The sequence below is a fragment of the Microcebus murinus genome, chromosome X, assembly GCF_040939455.1.
Source record: "Microcebus murinus isolate Inina chromosome X, M.murinus_Inina_mat1.0, whole genome shotgun sequence".
Taxonomy (NCBI): domain Eukaryota; kingdom Metazoa; phylum Chordata; class Mammalia; order Primates; family Cheirogaleidae; genus Microcebus; species Microcebus murinus.
Window position 1 is genome coordinate 35,894,363 of NC_134136.1, and position 23,868 is coordinate 35,918,230.

At 45.4% G+C, this 23,868-nt stretch overlaps 1 protein-coding gene across 1 annotated transcript in view; it reads left to right on the top strand.

The window, feature by feature from the left end:
• Positions 1-23,868, top strand: part of FRMPD3 (FERM and PDZ domain containing 3) — a 66,799-nt gene that overhangs the window by 37,074 nt on the left and 5,857 nt on the right. The window contains exons 11-13 of the mRNA XM_012750796.2: positions 1,208-1,387; positions 11,037-11,181; positions 22,507-23,328. Coding sequence (XP_012606250.2) covers positions 1,208-1,387; positions 11,037-11,181; positions 22,507-23,328 — 1,147 coding nt within the window. The remainder of the gene's footprint in view (positions 1-1,207; positions 1,388-11,036; positions 11,182-22,506; positions 23,329-23,868) is intronic.

Genomic DNA, 23,868 nt, shown 5'->3' on the forward strand with positions numbered 1-23,868 from the left:
CAACCATTTAAAAATGTAAAAATTGTTCTTAGCCTGTGGGCCATACAGAAACAGATAGTGGGCTAGATTTGCTGCACGAGCCATAGTTTGCCAGACCCTGCTCTCTTTTGTTTCCCTTCCACTTACCCCCCGCAGTTCCCGACCCCAGCTTTCCTGAGTCCTTATACTTCCCCCTGCTCCGCCTGGCACTAGGCTGCCACAAAAACACCCTGGGGCGGGCACAGCTGGTCCCACCCTTAAGACTGTGCCCCAGGCTAGTTTACCCTGCTGAAAGGAAATTCAAATCATCTTGCTGATTGGATCCAGGTGCTTGTCTTGCTCCCAGGAGCACTGTCATGCTAGTGCAGCACACTGGTGGAAAGCCACTTATCAAAGTGTTTATAGGCAGATGCAAGAGGTTCCTCGGGGTGATGCTAATGCCAAGGAATAGGCTGACAGAGGGCTCAGGTTTGATCGCTCCAAGAAGTCTGTCAGGACCACTTAAGGAGATCCAGTCTACCAGGCCTAGAGATGTCCATTTACATACTGGGATTTGCAGAACACTGAGAGCCCACCTTCCCCTCCCTCTACCCACACACACCCTCAAATCTTTCTTCCACCCACCTGCCACTGCTGAAATTCCTTTCAGCCATTCCTTTCAGTTCAGACTGCTGGAGTGCCTATTAAGGGCAAATGTCCTCTTAGGGAGGGAGGCCCCCATGGAGTGCCTAATCACCCCTTAACACCTTAGGCAGAATTACTGGGCCAGTTTAGCTTATGGCACAGGGTAAGTTTGAGCAGCTGTTGGTGGGGGGAGGGTTAAGACCAGGATGCTACCTAGTCAGGTAGAGCACGAGTTGGGGGGGTGGCCTTTAATGGTCTGCAGCAACAAATGGCAAGGCCCTGGGGCTTGGTAGGAGAGGGTGCTCCAAAGACACCCAAACGAACCTCACCTACTTCATGATATTGCTAGAGCCAGCCCTGCTGCCGAGGCTAAGGTGTCCAATGAAACCGATGATCTGGGGCCCTACCCTGGGAACAGGGGAGTCCCAAACCATTTTCCCCTCAACGTCGTCCTCTTGCCCTGGCACCAAGCCCCAGATATTTCCAGATGTCCCCAGCAGAACCAGTCCAATGCATGTTTTCTATTTCTTACTCCTGCTTCTTCTCCCCACCTCCTCCACCCCTTCTTTCTGTGAATGCTGCCTGCCACACTCTTGGGCATCAGGACGAGAAGCAGTCAGCCACCACTCTCCTGGTGGGACCCCGTCACGGCATCAGCCATGTTATTGACCTCAAAACCAACCTCACCACTGTGCTGTCCGAGTTCAGCAAGATCAGCAAGATCCAGCTGTTCCGGGAGAACCAGGGCGTGGCCCGGGTGGAGACCAGCATCATGGATGCCAAGGTAAACCCTGCTTTGGGGGCTACTTCTGTCTAGAAACAGGCCTTGGGAACAGAGGAAGAAGTAAACTTGAGAAAGAGAGTTTGAGTCTGTTAGGTGAGGTTCAGTGATTCTAAAGAGGTTCAGACCCTGGACCCTTTGGGGCTCATCTTTCCCTTCTCAACCCTCTGGGACATGCTGTTTTGACCACATAATAAGTTCCACCAGCACTAGGGAAGGCTGGGGAGTGTCAGATCAACCTGAGACATGTCTTCAGCGCAGGCCAGGGGAATTGGAGAACTTAGAGCTACCCCCAGGCCATTGCTTTCTGATCTTTCTCATGCTATAGCACACATAGAAAATTACATTCGCATGGAACATTGGGGATGAATGGAGTAGCCTCAGAGACTCTGCCCACCCCAGGCCCTGCCTGGCTGTCCCAGAGGCTGAAAGGATGAATATCTTGGCTCACCTCAACCCATTCTGTGTGCACACTGGGGGTGGCCCTGCCATAGGTGCACACACAACTGGAATCATGGAGGGGGGTGTCTGAGCACATGGACACAACACCTTAGGGCACCTGGGGAGAAGGGGAGCAGGCGGAGCTTAGTCCCTATTTCACCTCCTGGAATCCATCTCTTCCAGAACCTTAGAACCTTCCCCATAGACCAGCTCATTTGGACTGGCAAGCAGCTGTCGCCTGTGCAAAGTCTGGCAGCCGTGGCCAGCCACCCCCTCCACAGCTCTCCTGTTTGAATACCAGTGACCAGTGTGGGTTGGGGGCAGGCCTGTCTGCCAGCTGGCGGAAGCTCTTAGAGGAGGTGCAACTTTCCTTTCTTAAAGGATTTCCCAGGGGGGAGATGTTGTTATCCGTGATTAAGAGGTGGAGTGTTTGCTGTTTCTAAAAGAGCAAATTATTTGCTTTATTTTTGTATTTTTGAAACCCAGAAAGCTTTAATATGTTAATTTCTCCACCTGTGATTCATAGGATTCCCATTGGTTTAGGAACCTGCTTGGAGCCAATGTTTAATTGGCTTCTGGCTACCTCCTGAACCAATGGTGGCCGCCCTCCTCGGATGTTGTTGGCCAAATGGACTGGCAGGGAAGGGGGAGGAAAGACAAGGCATGCAGAGAATATGTGGATTCCTGAGAAATAAAAGGGGTTTAAAACAGAAAAGCGGCTTTCCAACTGACCTGTCTTCTGTGATTCTCAACATTGGCTTCACAATAGAATTTGCTTGAGAGCCTTAAGAAAAAACCAGATGCCTGGATCCTACTCCCAGAGATTATGATTTCATTGGTCAGGGCTGCAGCCTGGGCATTGGCAACTTTTTTTTCAGTTTCCCAGGTGATCATGTAGTACAACCAGTTTGAGAACACACAGGTTTGAGACCTATATGACCAGAGCTCTGGGAAGAGACAGGCTGAGCGGGTGATCTGTGGGTGTTGGCTGAGTGAGGAGCACTGTGCTTCTTTCTGAGAGTGATCCAGACACAGTTTTGGGCATGAATTGCTGCCCCAAACAGGCCACACTTTTACTGGGGAGGCTAGACTCACAAAGACACATGACCTGCCTTAAAAACAACTTTAGAACATCTATAGAACTCTGGAGTCAGATAGACCAGGTTCAAATTCCAGCTCTACTACTTCCAAGTTGTGTGGCCTCGAGAAAGTGTCTTCACCTCTCTGAACCCTGATTCCCTCAACTGCAGAATGCAGCACCTATCTCAGAAGGTCATTGTCAGGGTAAAATGAGAAAATGCACATAAAATGTCTTAGCACACTGCCCAGCACATCCTAAATACTCAACAAATGAGACCTGTTATTTCTTCAAAAGCAAAACATCAGTAAACAAAAAGTAATATGAAGTAAATGTTATAGTGAAGTGTGGCACGGAACATGGAAGAAAAGAATAGGAAGGAGTTAACCAGACTGGCTTCCCACAAGAGGGTGTTTTAAGCTGGATCTTGAAGTGATAGGCATGAATTAGCAGGGAGAAGTGGGATGTGTTCAAAGGCAAGGAGCAAGCACAGAAATAAGCAAGCCATATGTGCAGGTCGGTAAGCATAGTTGCTTGGCTAGAGAGAATACCGCGAAAGGAGACTGGGGAGATTGGGGGTGGGCAGAATGAGTTCATTAAAAAGCCTCGAAGGCCAGTCTGGGGAATTTCGAGTCATGTGGTAGAATAGTAGGATTCCACAGTAGGTCCTTCAGCAGAGGGGTGACCAAATGAAAGCTGACTTGGACCAGGGTGCAAGATAGGTGGGAGCAAGCCTAGTGTGCAGCCAGGGCAGCAAGGAGGAGACCATGGCACTAGTCCAGGAGTGGAGGGATAAGGGCCCAAGCTGGATGGACAGTAGCGGTAATGAGAAAGAAAACGTGCATGTGAAACATGCAGAATGAGTGAGATGTGCATGCACACCCTCCCCCACGCACTGTTCTTGCACAACATTGCACATGTCTTCTCGCATCACACCTAACCCTGCTGCCTACTACACGAATCCCAAGTGTACCGTAGAATGGTGCTATGTGCACAGCAGAGGCAAGATGGATGATACCGTGGTAGAAGGAAAAGACGAAGATTGAGGGACGAAAAAAAGTCAAGGTTTCCATTTGACAGTCTTTTAGTATGAACTTATTAATACTATTGCTAGGAAGCACACTAAACACAATAGGGGATACACAGATTTTTTAAAAAAAAAGAAAGAAAAAAAAATAACATGGTTCCCTGCCCTCAAGAAGCTTACCATCTTGGTGGGGCGTGGTGGCTCACGCCTGTAATCCTAGCACTCTGGGAGGCCGAGGCGGGTGGATTGCTCGAGGTCAGGAGTTTGAAACTAGCCTGAGCAATAGCTAGACCCCGTCTCTACTAAAAATAGAAAGAGATTATCTGGCCAACTAAAAATACATAGAAAAAAATTAGCCAGGCTTGGTGGCACATGCCTGTAGCCCCAGCTACTCGGGAGGGAGGCTGAGGCAGAAGGATCACTTGAGCCCAAGAGTTTGAGGTTGCTGTGAGCTAGGCTGACGCCACGGCACTCTAGCCCAGGCAACAGAGTGAGACTCTGACTCAAAAAAAAAGAAAAAAGAAGCTTACCATCTTGTAGGAAAGAAATGTACAAATACATGACACACCAAAGGAGGAGGTATAGCAAGAGAGTGTTAGAGGAATACAGAGGAGGGCAAAATTCTGGCTGGGAGTATTAAAGAAAGCTTCCTGGAGGCAGTTTATGTCATTAATATTTGTGGTTACTGAGAGGTGCCTCTAGGAAGGAATTGTGGGAACAGGGTTTGGGAAGCTTCTAGTTGGAGAATGGCTTCCCTGGGCCTAGCAGGGGTCTGCCCACAGAGTCAGTGGTGTGCTGGAGCCACCTCACACAGCATGCCACAGCCAGTTGGACACATCTCTCCCAACTGTGCGTTCAGTGCCGTCACATTGATAGCTCGAAAGCAGCCATGGCGGGAGTATGTACACCAGAGAAATTGGCCACCGCTACCAATCAGGACTTGAAAGAACTCATTGTGAACTGTTTAGCAGCACCCCACTGCATAGGTGCCCTGAAGCAAGGCTGTCGAGCATCCTTAACAGGAGACGTGGAAGTTAGAAACCAGGCTTGGCCCACTTCCCCTCTGCTCTGGGAATATTCTGGAAGGGCCTGGTGATATTATGAAAATTATTCATTTAAAGCAATTCTCAGCTCTGACCGTACATTGTCATCATGTGTGGAGATTTTAAAACCACCAGATGCCCAGGTTCTTCCAGACCATTTAAATCAGAATTTCTGGGGGTGGGCCCAGGGGTGTACAGGTCTTCCCTGCTGATGTGTATCGGGCCTGAGAACCACTGCCTTAAGCGATATTCTGCCTTGCCCCCAAATTGGCTGGCTGTGCCCAAATTTCCCTGTGCTGCGGAGGCAAGAGCACAAATGTGCTGGCCCTCTGGGTCTCAAGGACCATCATCTTGTACCCTTGCCCTGCCAGGCCCCTGGAGTCCCATCCTTTTTTTGTTTTCAGGAATGCTAGAGTGAGCCGGGGCTACCCCAGGGCCAATCCCCTCCCTGGTTGGCATCACAAAGTTCTGGGTGCCTGAGAGCGCCCAGGGCACCCTGGGAAAGAGATGAAGCTGGAACGTGTCAAATCAATCCCTGCTGTACCTTCTCCTGGCTCGTTCATGCCTCAGACTCCATTCTCCTTTTTTCCTTTTCCATTGGAAGATGGCTTGGGCATATTTAGTTATAATTTTCACTCAGCTTACTTGCTTTTAGTGGAGCAAACATGAGGTAGTATTGAAATATCTTTCTCCAAGAGACGGCAGCCTCAGACTGAGATGCCACTGGGCCATTACCATACCCCATTACCACAGAAGCACGTAGGGGGGAAAGAAACCATCAAAGGGATGTCCCAAGAGATCTCTCGTGGCCCATTGTGTCTCTTATTTTCATGTTTGAGCTTTATTGCTCTAGTGCTTTCTTTAGGGACAGGCATTACATTGGATGTGGAGATCATTAAAATCCTATTTAAAATAAAATGTTGTTTATGAAGGTTTCTAAGAAACCTATCCAACCTCTTGGCTTGCCTGCCTTTGGTTTGATTTTTACCCCTGCTGGCAAAAAGTGCATCTGTGTTGCTTTTACAAGCAGCATTTGGCCCGTGCCGGGGCCTAGTTGGCTGGCTGGCTGGGGACGCCGAAGAGAGGTTCCTGATGTGCTCTTCCATGCTGTGCTGAGCCAGCTGGGGACGTGCTTGGCCCTCTCTGTGCGCAAGATTTTGCCTTCTGCTGTTTCATTACCAGCATTGGGCTATATTAGGGGTAAAGGGGGAAACTGAAGTCATACATCTAAGCCAGTCAACGAGTTAATCTCCCGGCTTCCAGTCAGTCAGTTATTCTGTCCATCGGCCAGCCAAGCAGCCAGCCAGGTAGCTAAGCCGCCAGAACGTGAGGCCCGTAGGCATTGTGCCTGCCCTGCAGACCGCTGGTCGGCCAGGGCAGGAGTGAGTCTTGCAACCAGCCAGCCCGCCAGCCTGTCCTTCAGTCAGTCAGTCAGTCAGCCACTCAGCCTGTACTTTGGTCAAATGGTCCCTCATTATATTTGTCAGCCAATGTCATTTCCTCAAAGCTTTCTCCAGCTTCTGAAACCAAATTAGTCATACACACACACACATGTTCACACCCACCCACCCACGGAGTGCTCCAGGACATTCTATGTTCTTATAGCTCTCCCTATGTTTCCTTCAAAGTGCTTATCACACCTCACAGCCATAGTCATTTGTGTGATTATTTGGTTCGTGTCTTATTTCCTGCTAGATTGTAAGCTCCATGAGGGCAGGAACTGGGTTGGCCCTGTTCTGGAATGAATGGATGCATCTCTCAGTCATTCATGCTCTCCAGGAGGCACTAGCCAATATGTAGCAGCTTGCTGCATAGAAAAAGCAAGGCACAGGAGCCTTTCAGCCAGAGGGAGTGGCATAGGTTAAGGTATGAAAGTGTGAAAGAACATGTGACCTGTAAATGTCCTTGCTGGAGCATAAGATGAGGGACAGATGGAGGACAGCACTGGCAGAGCTAATGGGAGATAAGGTTGGAGATGGAGGTTGGGTCCAGGTCCTGAAGGGCTTGTGTGCCATGGTAAGACAGTTGCATTTTAGGCCAGGCTCGGTGGCTCATGCCTGTAATCCTAACACTCTGGGAGGCCGAGGTGGGAGGATTGCTCAAGGTCAGGAGTTCAAAACCAGCCTGTGCAAGAGCGAGACCCCATTTCTACTAAAAATAGAAAGAAATTAATCAGCCAACTAAAAATATATAGAAAAAATTAGCCGGGCATGGTGGTGCATGCCTGTTGTCCCAGCTACTCGAGAGGCTGAGGTAGAAGGATTGCTTGAGCCCAGGAGTTTGAGGTTGCTGTGAGCTAGGCTGATGCCACGGCACTCTAGCCCGGGCAACAGAGTGAGACTCTGTCTCAAAAAAACAAAACAACAAAAAAAAAAGACAGTTGCATTTTATCCTATAGGTGATGAGCTAGTGAAAATTTTAAATGACAATGAGATTGTACTTTAGAAAGACCCCTTAGGTAGCAATATGGAGGTGAAGTGGAGCTAAGTGGGAAGAGACTAGAAACAGAGAGCCCAATCAGGAGGCTAGTGGAGGTCCTTAGGTTAGTATGTCCCAACCTTTTCAATCTCATGAGAAAAATGTCACAATTTGTATGACTAAACATACAAACAGATGAGGCATACATACACACACAGATAAGGCAGCTTATAGCCAGAGGCAATAGGACCCAGAGGCTGAGGGGCTCAGGATCTCAGCATATTTGCCACCCATTCACACATGCCTTGGGAAGTTTTGGTCTGGGAGGAAGATGATAAGGGTCTGAAAGAAAGCAGTGGCAGTAGGGATGGCGGTGATATCTGTGAATTCTCCTGATGCAAGCCTAATGAATCTTGGGCCTTCATGGTAGTGACAGCCATCCACACCCAACCTCTCTGTACCCTTCTTCCAATTGGTGGCAGGGGGTGCAGTGGGAAGGGATATCTGACTCTCTTCCCACCCCCAAACCCATCCCCTTTCCATCCCTTTTGTTGTTATTTTGTTGTATATAAGGTTGACCATTCCGTTGTGACTGAGAAGTGTTTATTAACTTGAGGTACAAACATCCCTTCTGTCCCTTCCTAATAATGACTCAAAAGTAATACCTTATCCCCAACCCCTTTCTCTCTGGAGAAAAGAGCCATTGTTCCTCTGGGTAGAGACTGTTCCTTTTTCCTCCCAATGGTATTGCACCAACTCTATAGGAGCATCACTTGTTTCCTGTGGGGCAGAGTCCAAATGCCTTACTGTGGCATGTGTTGTAATTGGATGTACAATTACTATTAAATAATTCATGATAGTGTTTGATCCAGAACAAGATTGTATGGTATAGACATAGCACCATATGAGTTTGGGAGATAGAAAAAGAATTCCAGGGAGAAATAGACTGGAATTTTGGATTCCCCACCATAGAGGTGAAAGCTTACACCCTGAGGGAGAAGAATTGAGGGTTGTAGACTGAGCCTGGGGCATAGATAGGGTGGGGAGGTTGCTCAAGAAGAGCCAGCCAAAGATGGTCAGAGTTTACAGACCCAGAACACAGTGTCACTTCACAGAAACAGAAGCCAAGAGAAGAATTTCCAAAAGAGAAGGCGATCACTGTCTGTCAGCAAATGTAACAAGTTGAGATGTGTGATGAATAAATGCAATTGTATCTAGCTGGGAAGAAATCTCACTTCTAGATCAGGTGGCAAACTATAGCCCATAAGCCAAATCCGACCTGCCTGTTTCTGTAAAAATAGTTTTATTAGAACATAATCATACCCATTTGTTTAGTTTACAGACCATCCATGGCTGTTTTCACACTACATACAATGGTAGAGTCGTGACAAACTATATGGCCTAAAATATGTACTATCTAGCCCTTTATAGAAAATGTGTGTCAACCCCTGATCTATATGAACTGCATGTAAAGCAAGTATCTCATGCTTAAAAGAAAGAAAAAGAATATATGAACTACAAAGTATTCAACTCAAGATGTATATTGGGATCCAGGGAGACAGCAAGGAAAACTGGTACAACTTTATCTAACAGCTGAGCTGGTTTGGAGTCTGAATTGTTCCCCAAGTGATAATGATACAGCCAAAGGCAGCTAATCTAGTTGGTGACCAAGTCCTATCAAGTCTGTATGATGTCCCTTCCTTTTTACTTGAATGGCCACTAGCCTAGCAGAGGCCCTACTCGCCTCTCTCCTGAACTATTGCAGTAGCCTCCTCACTGGTCAGAAAAGAATCTCATTCCCTCTGCTTAATTCTTTCAGCTCTTAATGCCTGGTCTGGGAGCCTCAGGCCTAGGCCACCGACAGCCCCATGGCTCCCTCGTTAGTCACTCTTCAGGAGTCTGGAGACTACTGCCCTATTCCAAAGAGAACACCCCCATAGCTGACTTCAGCCTGACGCAGGCTTAATCAAGGCACACTTTTTAAATTATAGTACAGATATTATGAAGTTTTCTTGAAAAGGTGCTGAATTTTTTTTGTATAGCACTGCCTGGTCTTTGAAGCAGTTCATCCCCAAACTAATCTGACTCACTTAGGGTTAGGAACAGAAGTCAACAGAGTATGCGAGTATTTTCCAAAGTGGGTTAAAACCAACTACAACAACTCTGTTACCATGAGATGTTCTATAAAAATATAATAGATGTTTGTGGTCAAATAAACTTGGAAAACTTGGAATACTAAAGCCTTTCTTTTGAAGTTTCACAGTGCACGTTAATATATTAAAGGGTCTTAAGAATTGCCATAGTAAAACTATCTGCATAGCTTTGTTTAACCCTGTGTCACAAACATTTTTGTTTTTCGGCATATTATGGGGGTACAGATTTTAAGGTTTCAATAAATGCCCATTTCCCCCCTCCCCCCAAAAGTCTGAGTCTCCATCATGACCATCCCCCAGATGGTGCACATCTCACTCATTATGTATGTATATACCCGCCCCCCCTCCCACCTGCCCAATACCCTATTACTGTAGTACCTATGTGTCCACTTAGGTGCTACTCAGTTAATACCAGTTTGCTGGAGAATATATCTGGTGCTTGTTTTTCCATTCTTGGGATACTTCACTTAGTAGTATGGGTTCCAGCTCTAACCAGGAAAATATAAGATGTGCTATATCACCATTGTTTCTTAGAGCTGAATAGTACTCCATGGTATACATATACCACATTTTATTAATCCATTCTTGGATTGATGTGCACTTGGGCTGTTTCCACAGCCTTGCAATTATGAATTGTGCTGCTATAAACATTCGAGTGCAGGTGTCTTTTTTGTAGAGTGTCATTGGATCATTTGGGTAGATGCCCAGCAATGGGATTGCTGGATCAAATGGTAGATTCACTTGTATCACTTTAAGGTATCTCCATATTGCTTTCCACAGAGGTTGAACTAGTTTGCAGTCCCACCAGCAGTGTAGGAGTGTTCCTCTCTCTCCGCATCCACACCAGCATTTATTGCACAAACATTTTTGAACAAGGAGCTCTTTTGAGAAGCACCAATTAACATCATGAGGCCATGTTGGGAAACAGAAGAAAGGGGATAGAGTATGAGGCTCTGAGCAGGGTGGGCCAGAAAGACTTTGGCCCAAAAGACACAGTTAGAACTTGATTACAAATAGTATCTTCTATGTCCAGGAAGCTGTTCTGGATATTTCAGGGGCATGTGGAGATGAGCAAGAGATTGTTCTTGCACCCAAGGAGCTTAGAGTCAAGAGTATACCAGGCCATTCTATAGTCTAGCCTAGACTCCCAGCTTCACTCCAATTAGCCCACACATCTGCCAAGCCCTGACAAACACACATACAGCCAACACAGTAGTCACATGTTATATAATTTTAGTCATTTGCAGTAAAGGTGGTTCATTAAATTTATAATTAAAGTTTGGTTTAATTTCGATAACCTGGATAAGAGTTTACTACAAAGAAATTCCCAGATCAGAACAACTATTTGTCAGGCCACATGCCTCAATTTGGAGTTCAGAAAGTATGGTTTCCATAACTATGCAAGTCATCTTTTCTTTGCTATCATCCTTCCAGAAATGTACCTGCCTCTCTGCTTTCCATGTCTTTATGTTTCTTCCCGATTCTTCTGCAGCCTCTGGTGCTGTTGATGGAGTGGCCCGAAGCCACCAACTTTGCCTGCCTGATTGCGGGGTATTGCCGCCTCCTGCTGGATTCCAGGAAGATGATCTTTTCCAGGCCTGCCAGCCAGCCTCTTCCACCTCCAATGATAAAGGCAGGTAGGGCTCAGCCTCTGTTTTCAGTGTGCCGGAGCCCCTTTGGACCCTGGGGAAATAGAGGGAGGAACTTCTGTGCCTTAGTGTTCACCCCATGACGACAGTACCTGGTTACCAGTAGCAGGCCTATAGCGCTGCGTCCCACCTGGTACACCTAGTGGGAAAGACACCTGACCTTCACATGTGCCTGTTCCACAAAGGATGCCTATGATGACATATTGTGATCAAGTCAGTGAATGAATGTACAGCAAAAATAGCAAACAAGCGATAAATAGAGCCAACTACAGAATTGCATTAGATCTAAAGCAAAGTTTTAGAGGTACAGAGATCTCAGGGAGATTCATGGGTGTTCTGGCTCAGTTGAAGTGGGGTTGAAAATGAAACTATAGCCAGGTGCGGTGGCTCATACCTGTAATCTTAACAGTTGGGGAGGCTGAGGTAGGAGGATTGCTTGAGGCCAGGAGTTTGAGACCAGCCTGAGCAACATAGTGAGAACTCGTCTCTACGAAAAATAGAAAAATTACCTGGCCATGGTGGCACACACCTGTATTCCCAGCTACTCAGGGCACTGAATTGGGAGGATCACTTGAGCCCAGAGGTACGCTCTAGCATGGGTAACGGAGTGAGACATTGTCTCAAAACAAAATTAAAAAAATAAAGGAAAGGAAAGGAAAAATAAAAACAAAATGAAGATATAACCTTTCTTTTTGTTCATCATGGTGGGGATCAACAGAGCTGCCTGAAATAAGGCTTCTCCTGGGCCCATGGAAGGCTCTGGTGGGGAAAGATTGTGCAGGCCCCAAACAAGGCTTAGAGATAAGAGGGGATGGTCATAAAGAACAAGTTCAAGTGCACCCTACAAACAGAAAGCGTTCTAGTTAGGCAACTTAATGCAGCTACCTCTCTGAGCTGTCCTGGTCATGGCACATACAGGGGCCCTGGGAAAAAACCAGCTCAGTGCAGGCACTGCTGCCCAGAACTGACAGGAAGAGGAGAAGGAGGTGACTCAAAGGGCAGGTGCACCACATATCAGACTTAAGGCTCACGTATACACAGTAACTGTTCCCCCACCCCAGCACCCACATATCATAGGTGAAGCTGAATCTGACACTCAGTAGTCACCCTCCTTACATGCTGAATACTTTTGACCCATTTGCTCTTACTGTTTGGCTGTTTCTTCTTTCTTCAAGGCTGTCTTGGTTTTGAGTAGTCATATCTGATCGAAATTGAGGTGTCTGAAAGTAGAAACACACTCCCAATGGATGACCCAGCACCCAGAGGGCTGGGGATCCCCACACACATCCTCTCACCTCATTGTCTCTTCATCACGACCATCATGACAAGCCCAAGTTTACATCTCATGACATTGTCCGCAGGAATTAAATGGCAATCCACCAACACAGATTTGGGAAAGGATGGATGGCCCCCAGGCATATGAAGGAGGCTCACATAGAAAGACAAAGGGAACGGACTGAAAAAGAGGAAGACAGCAGGGGGCGAGTTGCTGTGAGTCTCCAGGTGAATAGCTCTGAAGAGGTGGCCATACTAGCAACCCTCCAGATGGCCAAATGATGGAAAAGCCCATGTTAGCATTATCAGCGTCACCTGTGGCCCTCCTCTCTCTACTCTCACCAAGTAAACTGTACTTCTTACTAAACAGGGTAGAGAAGGAGAAAGGGAAAAGGGAGGGCAAAAGGAACAACCTGGAGCCCAGTCAAGGACCACATGTGGCAGTGAGGATTGTTTGGGGGAAACTACTTTCTTAAGGCACTGGTGGTGACTCTGTAGTCCCACTCCACCCAACAAAGGGTTTCTGTCATCTCATCAGAACCCTAGCCAATGCGGGGCCCAAGGATTCCTCTTGCTTTGGTGAGAGTGGCACCAAGCGAGAGACACAGGCTTCCTGTGTCCCCTGGAACCTCTCTGAACACATTCCATGTTGCTCCCCCGTTGCTTTTCCAAAGGCAGATCTGTTTCATTGGATTCTCTATGGGCTGGCATGACTTTAGAACCCACCTCCCTAATTCCTGAGCCCCCTTGGCCCTGCAGGTGATGGGGCTCAAGCTGCCTCTAGCACAGGGCCTCTGTGTCTATGCAGGAGCCAGATGGGCCACTATGATGTCTCCTCTGTTTGTAGTGCTTCTCCTTCTTGGGTAGAAACAGTCAGCTCAGAGGCAGAGGCATATAGAAAGCCTCTGCTCTTCCTTCCTCATTTCTTCTGCCCAGAAACATGAGAACTTAAACTTGGCATTACCTCCCCAGGGGCTTGGTTCGATGCTTGGGCCCAGTTTCTTGGCATTCTAGACTGTTAGATGCTCTTGGTGGGTGGGGTGGGCTGCAGCAAGCCTCACATCTCTGCCCGACTTCACTGAGCTGCCACTGCCCCAGCAAAGTTCTAGGACTGGTGGGCATATCTTGTCTCATGACCCCTAGGAAGGGAAGGGCACCACTGAAGAGACCTCAGCTCAGGTTCCAGTGAAGGAATTATCAGTTCCAGGTCCTGTAGACCTTTAGGACCCAGGTCCAAAGTTAAGCTGTGTTTACTCCATCAGTCCTCAGTTCATCCCAGAACAGAAGCCCCAATGCCAACTGTTGTTCTTCAGCAAAGGCCTATAGGGAACGGGCATCCTCCCAACCTCATCTGGACGTTTCCCCCAGAGTCCAAAGCCCCAGCCCACTCCAGGCCTGGTCTCTGTGGAGGGAGGAAGAAGTCTGGCCAGCTCTATATTCCTGTCCCACGGCAGCTGCTGGCTGCCAGCCAGCCCAACTCAGGACACAGCCTGTTGGGCCTAAAGGATGCTATTAAACCAGCAACTGGGAAAGAGAAAGCATCACCTTTCTTCAAGTCCCAGGAAAAAAGGAGAATAGGGACATGGTGGGAAAGTGATTCCCTCTTGGGCTTTATCAGTAGCTTCACCGAAGTAGATACTTCATTTACTCTTGAGGGAATACAGACAGATGATTAAAGGGATAGTCCAGCACAGTAAGTACCCTTGTATTTATATAGCAGAAATTCAAAAGACAGAGCACCTGAGTTTGAGGGCCCAGAAAGGCCCTGAGCTTAGAGAAAGGCCCAGACAAATGCCAATTCTCCATCTGTACCGAGGCAGTGAGATACCCAGAGGCAGCTACTATCTCTTCGTGGCCCTGAGCTCCCTGTATTCTGGGGGAATCCAGGAAATAAGTCTTTGGGGGCTCCAGTTGGGGGCTCTGTTGGAGGAACTCAGTCTATATTTTCTACCATGGTTAGAAAAGAGTTTGATTTGGTGAATTGAACATTCTGGTTAATGGCTAGCATATATACCACGCATGACTTACCAATTTTCATGTAGTTAAAACCCAGCAACATGCACAGGGTACTAAAGTTCCACTGAACATAATGGACTTTTTTTAGGATTCAGAAACAGCATGTGGTCCTTGTCATCATAATGACCAATGATCACTGAACTACAGAATATAGCAGAGCCAAGTACTAGAATGCTGGTTGAGTCCATGTCACACTGACTGTATGTTTATAGATATAAAAATAAAATGCATATATTTTCAGCCGTAACTCCAGTAGGATCACCGTCCTGTTCTTTGCAAGAATTTTTTCCTAAAGTCAGTCTTCTGAGTGGCTGAGTACAGAGGGATAGACTAGGGCAACCCCCTTGGGGGAAGCTGATGAGTAATTTACAACATATTTGCAATCTGGGAAGCACACTGTCCCAGCCATCAGCCAGCTGTGCCTGGCATCACTGGCGTTTTTAACCTTCTGCCAGGAGAAGATTTGGGCTTCTCCAGACACATTTTCTCCTCCAATCTGGAAATCACAGTACTAAATGGTGGCCTGGGAATCACCTGGCCTTGATAGTCTAGTGTTGGGAGATATTTCCATCTTGTAGGGAGGGAAACCACCCTTAGAATTCCTGCCCTTAACTGAGAAGAGTTGCCACCTGCTCATTGGACGTGCCCTGGGGAGCAACCTTCAATGGCAGCTTATTGCCAAGCTGATGACTCAGGCGTCTCATAGGTAGTTAGCACCTGGTGCAGCCCCAGGATCTGAGGACAATGCCTTGCAGTAGAGAGATGACATGAACTAATAGTTCATACTCCTGGCTTGGTGCTCCCCTGGAGCACTTATTCCCTAAGTCTCAGAGGCCTGGATGGAGGGTCATTAGATACCATTACCCCAATTGATCCAGGATTCCCTCAAGACAGTAAAGCCCAGTAAGGCCTGAACCAAACCCACTCAATGTAATTACATTGAATGTATATTTAAAGGGGCAACATGGTCTATGGAAAACTACAAGAACTTGGGATCAGCAGTCAAAAAGACTTGGCATCCAGTCCCTGTCCTGCCATATCTTAGCTGTGTGATCATGACTAGATGCCAGAGACTGAGTCTCAGTTTTCTTATCTATAAAAAGAGGACAATACTACTACTACCTCATGAGGGATTTGACAGGACTGTGTCAGGTAAACCACATAAAGTCCTTTCACAACGCAGAGCTCTTTTTCTCTTTTTTGCTTTTTTTCTAAGGATTGAGAGTTCATCATGTGCATGTTCAGAGCTGTGCTTTTGTAAAAAAATAAACAACTTTCTAAGCCATAAAATTTACCCATTTAAAGCGCACAACTCGGTGTTTTTTAATATATTTAGTATAGTCACAGGGTTGTACAACCATCATCATCATCTAATTTTAGAACATTTTTGCCCCTTGTAAAACAAACTCTATACCCATTAGCAGCCACTCCCCATTTCCCCCCTAATAACCACCCAGCCCTAAGCAACCATTGATCTACTTTCCATCTCTATAGCTGTGCCTATTCTGGATGTTTCATTTAAATGAATTTTAAATGGAATATGGTCTTCTGGGGCTTGCTTTTTTTACCTAGCATAATATATTCAAGTGTCATCCATGTTGTAGCATGTGTCTGTACTTCATTCCTTTATATTGATGAATAATATTTCATTGTATGGACATACTACATTTCTTTATCTATTCATCAGTTCATGGACATTTGACTTGTTTCCACCTTTTGGCTATTATGAATAATGTTGTTATAAACATTCATGTATAACTTTTTGTGGAGACATATGTTTTCTTTTCTTTTCAGTATATACCTAGGAATGGGCTTGCTGGTCAAATGATAACTCCATATTTAACTTTTAGAAGAACTGCCAAACTGTTTTCCAAAGTGACTGCACCATTATGTACTCCCATCAGCAATATTGGAGGGTTACAATTTCACCATATTTTTGAAACACTTGTTATTATCTGTCTTTTTATTTACATCCATCATAGTGGGTATGAAGTGATATCTCATTGTGGTTTTCGATTTGCAGTTCCCTGATGGCTAATGATGTTCAGTATCTTTTCATATGCTTATTGGCCATTTGTATATCTCCCTTGGTGAAATATCTATTCAAATCATTTTGCTATTTTTAAACTGGGCTGGTTGACCATAAATGTGAGGGTTTATTTCTGGACTTTAAATTCTATTGCCTTGATATGTATGTCCATCCTTATGCCAGTAATACACTGTCTTACTTTGTAGTAAATTTTCAAATGGGGAAATGTGAGTCCTCCTACTTTATTCTTCTTTTTCTTTTCTTTTTTTTTTTTTTTTTGAGACAGAGTCTCACTTTCTTGCCCAGGCTAGAGTGAGTGCCGTGGCGTCAGCCTGGCTCACAGCAACCTCAATCTCCTGGGCTCAGCGATCCTACTGCCTCAGCCTCCCTAGTAGCTGGGACTACAGGCATGCACCACCATGCCCGGCTAATTTTTTTTGTATATATATTTTTAGTTAGTCAATTAATTTCTTTCTATATTTTGGTAGAGACAGGGTCTTGCTCAGGCTGGTTTTGAACTCCTGACCTCAAGCAATCCGCCCGCCTCGGCCTCCCAGAGTGCTAGGATTACAGGCGTGAGCCACCGCGCTCGGCCCTATTCTTCTTTTTCAAGACTGTTTTAGTTATTCTGGGTCCCAGTGATTCCATATGAATTTTTTAATTAGTTTGTCAACTTCTACAAAGTCAGCTGGGATTTTTTTTTATTTATTTTAGTGTATTATGGGGGTACAAGTGTTAAGGTTACATATTGTCATCTTAACAATATTATGTCTACCAATCTATGAACATAGAATATCTTTCCATTTATTTAAATCTCCTTTAATTTCTTTCATAAGTGTTTTATAATTTTCAGTGTACAAGTCTTGTTCTTCTTTTGTTAAATTTATACCTATTTATTCTTTTTGATGCTATCATAAAATACAATTGTTTCCTAATTTCATTTTCAAATTGTCCATTGCTAGTGCATAAAAATACAATTGATTTTTGTGTATTGAGCTTGTATTCTGCAAGAAATAGTTTTACTTTTTCCTTTACAATATGGAAACCTTATATTTTATTTTATTTCCTAATTGCCCTGGCTAAAACTTCCAGTAAAGTACTGAATAGAAGTAATGAGAACAGACATTCTTGTCTTTTTCCTGATCTTAGTGGCAAAGTTTTCAGTATTTCATCTGAATCAAGTATGATGTTAGCTGTGAGTTTTTTATAGATAACTTTTATCATGTTGAGGAAGTTCCTTTTTATTTCTAGTTTGTTGAATGTTTTATCATGAAAGGGTATTGGGTTTTGTCAAATGGCTTTCTGCATCTATTGAGATGATCATGCAGTTTTTTTCCTATAGTCTCTTAATGGTATATTACACAAATTTAGTTTTAGGCGTTAAACCAACATTGCATTAATGCAATGAATATCACTTGGTCATGATGTATAATTATTTTTATATTTTGCTGAATTCAGTTTGCTGGTATTTTGTTGAGGAACTTTGTGTCTATATTCATAAGAGATATTGGTCTGTAGTTTTTTTGTGATATCTTTGTCTGGTTTGGGGATCGATGTAATACTGGCCTCATAGAATGAGTTGAGAAGTGTTCTTTTCTGTTTTATGAAGGAGTTTGTGAAAGATTGGTGTAAATTATTCTTTAAGCATTTGATAAAATTCACCAGTGAAGCCATCTGGGCCTAGGCTTTTTTGGGGGCTTGGGGATTTTTAATTACTAATTCAATTTATTTTCCTGTTATTGCTGATTCCTATTTTCTACTTTCCTGAATCAGTTTTGGTGGATTGTATATTTCTTTTCTTTTCTTTTCTTTTTTTTTTTTTTTTTTTTTTTTTTTTTTGAGACAGAGTCTCACTCTGTTGCCTGGGCTAGAGTGCCGTGGCATAAGAGTAGTTCACATATAGGTGCTACAGTAATAGGGTATTGGGCAGGTGGGAGGGGGGAGGGGGGCGGTTATATACAAACATAATGAGTGAGATGTGCACCATCTGGGGGGATGGTCATGCTGGAAACTCAGACTTGTGGGGGGAGGGGGGAAAGGGCATTTATTGAAACCTTAAAATTTGTACCCCCATAATATGCCGAAATAAAAAAAATTTTTTTAAAAAAAGAGTAGCTCACAGCAACCTCAAATTCCTGGGCTGAAAGCGATCCTCCTGCCTCAGCCTCCCGAGTAGCTGGAACGACAGGCACGCACCACCGCGCCCAGCTGATTTTTTCTATTTTTAGTTGCTTGGCTAATTTCTTTCTATTTATAGTAGAGACAGGATCTCGCTCTTGCTCAGGCTGGTCTTGAACTCCTGAGCTCAAACAATCCTCCTGCCTTGGCCTCCCAAAGTGCTAGGATTACAGGCATGAGCCACCACACCCAGCCGGATTGTATATTTCTGAGAATTTGTCCATATCATTTAGGTTATCTAATTTGTTGATACAACCTTATTCATCATATTCGCTTATAACCAGTTTTGTATCTGTAGGATCAGTAGCAATGTCCTCTCTTTCATTCCTAATTTTAGTAATTTGAGTCTTCTTTCTTTTTCGCTTGGTCTGTATAGCTAAAGGTTTGTCAATTTTATTGATTTTTTTAATTGATTTTTTTCAAGGAAGCAAATTTTAGTTTCATTGATTTTTCTCTAATTTTTTCTATCTTCTATACTATTACTTTCCTTCTGCTTGTTTTGGGTTTAGTTTGTTCTTTTTCTGTTTTCTTAAGATGGAAGATTAGGTTATTGATGTGAAATCTTTCTTCTTTTTTAATGTAGGCACTTACAGCTACAGATTTCCCCTTTAAGAACTGTTTTAGCTAGATCCCATAAGCATTAGTATGTTGTATTTTCATTTTCAGTCATCTCAAAGTATTTTCTAATTTGTCTTGTGATTTCTCCTTTGACCTATTGGTTATTTAAGAGTGCTATGTTTAATTTCCACTTATGAATTTTCTAAAATTCCTTCTGTTATTGATTTCTAATTTAATTCTGTTATGCTCAGGAAATATACTTAGTATGATTTCATTCCTTTTAAACTTATTGAGGCTTATTTTATGGCCTAACATATGGTCTTTCCAGGGCAGTGTTCCATGTGCATTTAAGAAGAATATATATTCTCCTGCTGTTAAGTTGAGTGTTCTATAGATTGATTCATTTTTTTTTTTTTTTTTTGAGACAGAGTCTCGCTTGCTTTGTTGCCTAGGCTAGAGTGAGTGCCGTGGCGTCAGCCTAGCTCACAGCAACCTCAAACTCCTGGGCTCAAGCGATCCTTCTGTCTCAGCCTCCCAAGTAGCTGGGACTACAGACATGAGCCACCATGCCCGGCTAATTTTTTCTATATATATTAGTTGGCCAATTAGTTTCTTTCTATTTATAGTAGAGACGGGGTCTCGCTCTTGCTCAGGCTGGTTTCGAACTCCCGACCTTGAGCAATCCACCCGCCTCGGCCTCCCAGAGAGCTAGGATTACAGGCGTGAGCCACCGCGCCCGGCCCATTTATTTTTTTTTTTTTTGAGAGAGAGTCTCTCTTTGTTGCCCAGGCTAGAGTGAGTGCTGTGGCATCAACCTAGCTCACAGCAACCTCAAACTCCTGGGCTCAAGCAATCCTACTGCCTCAGCCTCCCGAGTGGCTGGGACTACAGGCATGCGCCACCATGCCCAGCTAATTTTTTCTATATATATTAGTTGGCCAATTAATTTATTTCTATTTATAGTAGAGACGGAGTCTCGCTCTTGCTCAGGCTGGTCTTGAACTCCTGACCTCGAGCAATCCGCCTGCCTCGGCCTCCCAGAGTGCTAGGATTACAGGCGTGAGCCACCATGCCCGGCCTATAGATTTATATTAGGTCTAGTTGGTTTATAGTATTGTTCAAGTCCCCTATTTCCTTGCTGACATTCTGCTTAGTTGTTGTATCTATTATTGAAAGTGGGATATTGAAGTCTCCGACTATTGTTACTAAATTGTCTATTTCTACCTTCAGTTCCTTTTTTACTTCATGTATTTTGGTGTTCTGTTGTTAGGTGCCAGCGTTGTGCTTTTGTCATAGCTATAATAAGTTCTGGTGAAGGGCAACACTGCCACAGTGACTCAGTCAAACTGGAGTTTTGAAAGGCATTTTGAAGTCTTGTTTTCCAGCAACTTGACTCCCATGATGAGCTATAAGGGTAATGGTTAAAATATGGCTTTTGAAGTTCCTCAGACCTGGGCTCAAATCCAGACTGTCACTTATGATCCATGTAATCTTGGGTGAGTCACATAACCATCTTTGTCGGTTTCTTTCTCTTTAAAATAGGGTTAATAATACCTATTTCATTGGGTTGTTGCGAGGATTAAATGGGATCATGTGTAAGGAGCTTAGCCTAAATTAGTCCTTGTTTATCATCTGTCTGCTGAAGTGAATTGGCATTGTCTGAGTATATTCTCATAGATAACATGGGGAGGGGCTCCCAAAACAGAGCGAGAGAGAGAAAAGCTATTCAGAGATAAAGCATTTGCTGTGGATACTTCTCAGATGCACACACCTGTCGGCATTAAGAGCTATTGATGAGAGTATTTACCACATGTATGTGTAGCATGCAGGGCTGGTTACATGAATACAGAAAAGGAATAAGATGTGAGGAATTATAAGAATATTCCCAAAGCTGGACATGGTGGCTCATGCCTGCAATCCCAACTACACAGGGGGCTAAAATGCAAGGATCTCTTGTGGCCAGGAGTTCAGGACCAGCTTGGGCAACAAAGTGAGACCATGCCTCTTAAAAAAAAAATTAGCTGGACTTGGTGGCATGCACCTGCCTGTAGTCACAGTTACTGGGGAGGCTGAGGTGGGAGAATCATTTGAGCCCAGGAGTTCAAGACTGGCTGCAGTGAGCTATGATCAAGCTATTGCACTCTAGCCTAGGTGAGAGAAAGAAAGAAGGAAAGAGAGGGAGGGAGGGGGGGAGAGAGAGAGAGAAAGAAGAAAAGAAAAGAAAAGAAAAGAAAAGAAAAGAAAAGAAAAGAAAAGAAAAGAAAAGAAAAGAAAAGAAAAGAAAAAAAAGAAAAGGTAGCTCCCCTCACCCTCCTCCCACACATGTACCTCCTATCTATCTCCTATACACTTTACACATTCTGATGTGGGGAATTCTAACTCTTTTATTTATTTATTTATTTATTTTTTTTGAGATAGGGTCTCACTCTATTACCCAGGATAGAGTGCAGTGGTGTGATGATGCATAGCTCACAGCAACCTCAAACTCCTGGGCTCAAGTGATCCTCCTGCCTCAGTCTTACAAGTGGCTGGGACACGCCCAGCCAATTTTTTCTATTTTTTGTAGAGATGGGGTCTTGCTCTTGCTCTGGCAGGTCTAGAACTCCTGACCTCAAGGGATCTTCCTGCCTTAGTCTCTCGCAGTGCTAGGATTATAGGTGTGAGCCACCAGCCTTAGAGCACTAGAGTGTGTCCCTCCATCAACAGTCCTCTTTGAAATGTAAACACTTGGACATTGTATGTAGTCTGTTTAAGGCTTTAGTGACTTGTCAGATTTATTTCCATCTGCTAGAGGAAATCTAAGATAACCCAAAGAGCAGCAGAGTACTGGCACTTGGAAGGGCTCTGAAAAGGGATTGGGGCGGGACAGGAACAGTTCCAAGGGGGACATAAAACAAATCTTGCCTTTTTAAGTATGTTTACAGCTGACAGGCCATAGGTGTCCATGTAATAGTCCAGCTGTGCCCACGTACCCAGGTGTTCACCCCCACACCCACTTCCCACATGCCTTTTCCCATTTCACAGGTGATGGGACTATTAGCAGCTCAGATCATTCGATTCTACTCACTCCACTTTCAGAGTCAACAGTGACATGGCTCATCCACTCCCCTTCCCCTAATCTCTAGCAGCCAGGTAATGCTTTCCCTTGGTACCTGCCATCCAACTGTGCTACAGAGACCTGGGCCAGAGATGCCAAGGGAGCTCAGCTGTAATCCTCAGCATCAGGGCTCAATTGTCCATTCTCTTTCTGGGTTTAGATTACATGCACAGCGCCCACCGCCCTGTCACTGGGGGCCACCTGGGGAAAAAGGAGAGTAGTTATGTGGGCAGCATGGGCACCAGCCCCAGGAAGTCGAGCCGCTGCACGCCCCCGCCTGCCGACTCTGAGCTTGTCAGCTTCTGCTACCTCCACATGCGGGAACAAAGGAAGGAGCAGGAAAGCCGGACAGATGTCAATGAGAACCTAATCTTCTTTGAAGAGACCAGGCCCCGGACCAAGTCTGACCCCACATCCAAAAGCTCTGGCCAAGGTTACGACGTGATCCCTGATGACTTTGATGCAGCCAGCCTAGACCATGAGCCTTGTGCCAGCAGGGCCCGGTCCTACACCTTGGACAATACCCTTGGGGCTGAAGCCCTGAATTTCTACTGTGACTCTTGCAAAGCCAAATTCCAGGAGCAACAGGGCCCACGCAAAGGCGGAAGGCCTGGCTCCTCTCGTGACAATATTGTAGATTTGATGTCCCTCCCACCACCCGGGAGCGAGGAGGAGGAGGAGGAAGAAGATGAGACAACTTCTCTGTTGCCTGCCATTGCCGCCCCACCCCCTGGCTTCCGAGACAACAGCTCTGATGAGGATGACCCGAAGCGCCGGGCCGTCCAGAGTCAGGAGCAAGGACGCCACCTGCGTGGGCTCCTGTATGATGAGATTCCAGTGACATTGATTGACAGTGTGCAGACCCGGACTGTCCGAGATCATGCTCAGGAGCTAGATGATGCCCTGGTGTCCACTCTGCAAGCTCTGGAAGCCCTGGCTGCATCAGAGGATGGACCACACCCCCCGCCCCCACAGACTGCAGGTAACAACCCATTCCTCTTCCCTCTTGACTCCCCTTCCTCCTGGCCAGGAAGGGCCAGCAGGTAACATTGTGTTTTCCCAAGCGGATGTCCAAGTCACCGTGGTGTGTCAGGGCAGTGGATGGATGGGCCAGAGTTAATTCAGATGGGGTCAGGGGAGCAGTGATGTTGCAGCAGGGATTAGCGACTCAGCTCTAGCTAGAGCTCTGGCTCTCGCCATTGCATTTCTTTGGAAATGTCTTGCAGATGGATCCCAGGGATTGGGGCCGTGACAGCTACTGATCCAGGCCAGGATGGAGGATCAGAGAAAAACTGTGAGAGATCTAGAAGACAGGCAAAGAACATCCAGCATGCACATGATTGGAAGAAAAATGAAATGACCAACTCACCACCTAGGGCCCTGGGATCAGGGGAGCCAAGAGCTTTTACTGCTTAGGGCTGAGTCTTTATCCTGCCTAAGAACATGAGCTCTGAATCAGATGCACCCAAGTCCTTGTTTCTCCACTCACTGCCAGTGTGACCTCTGGCAAGGCACTTACTCT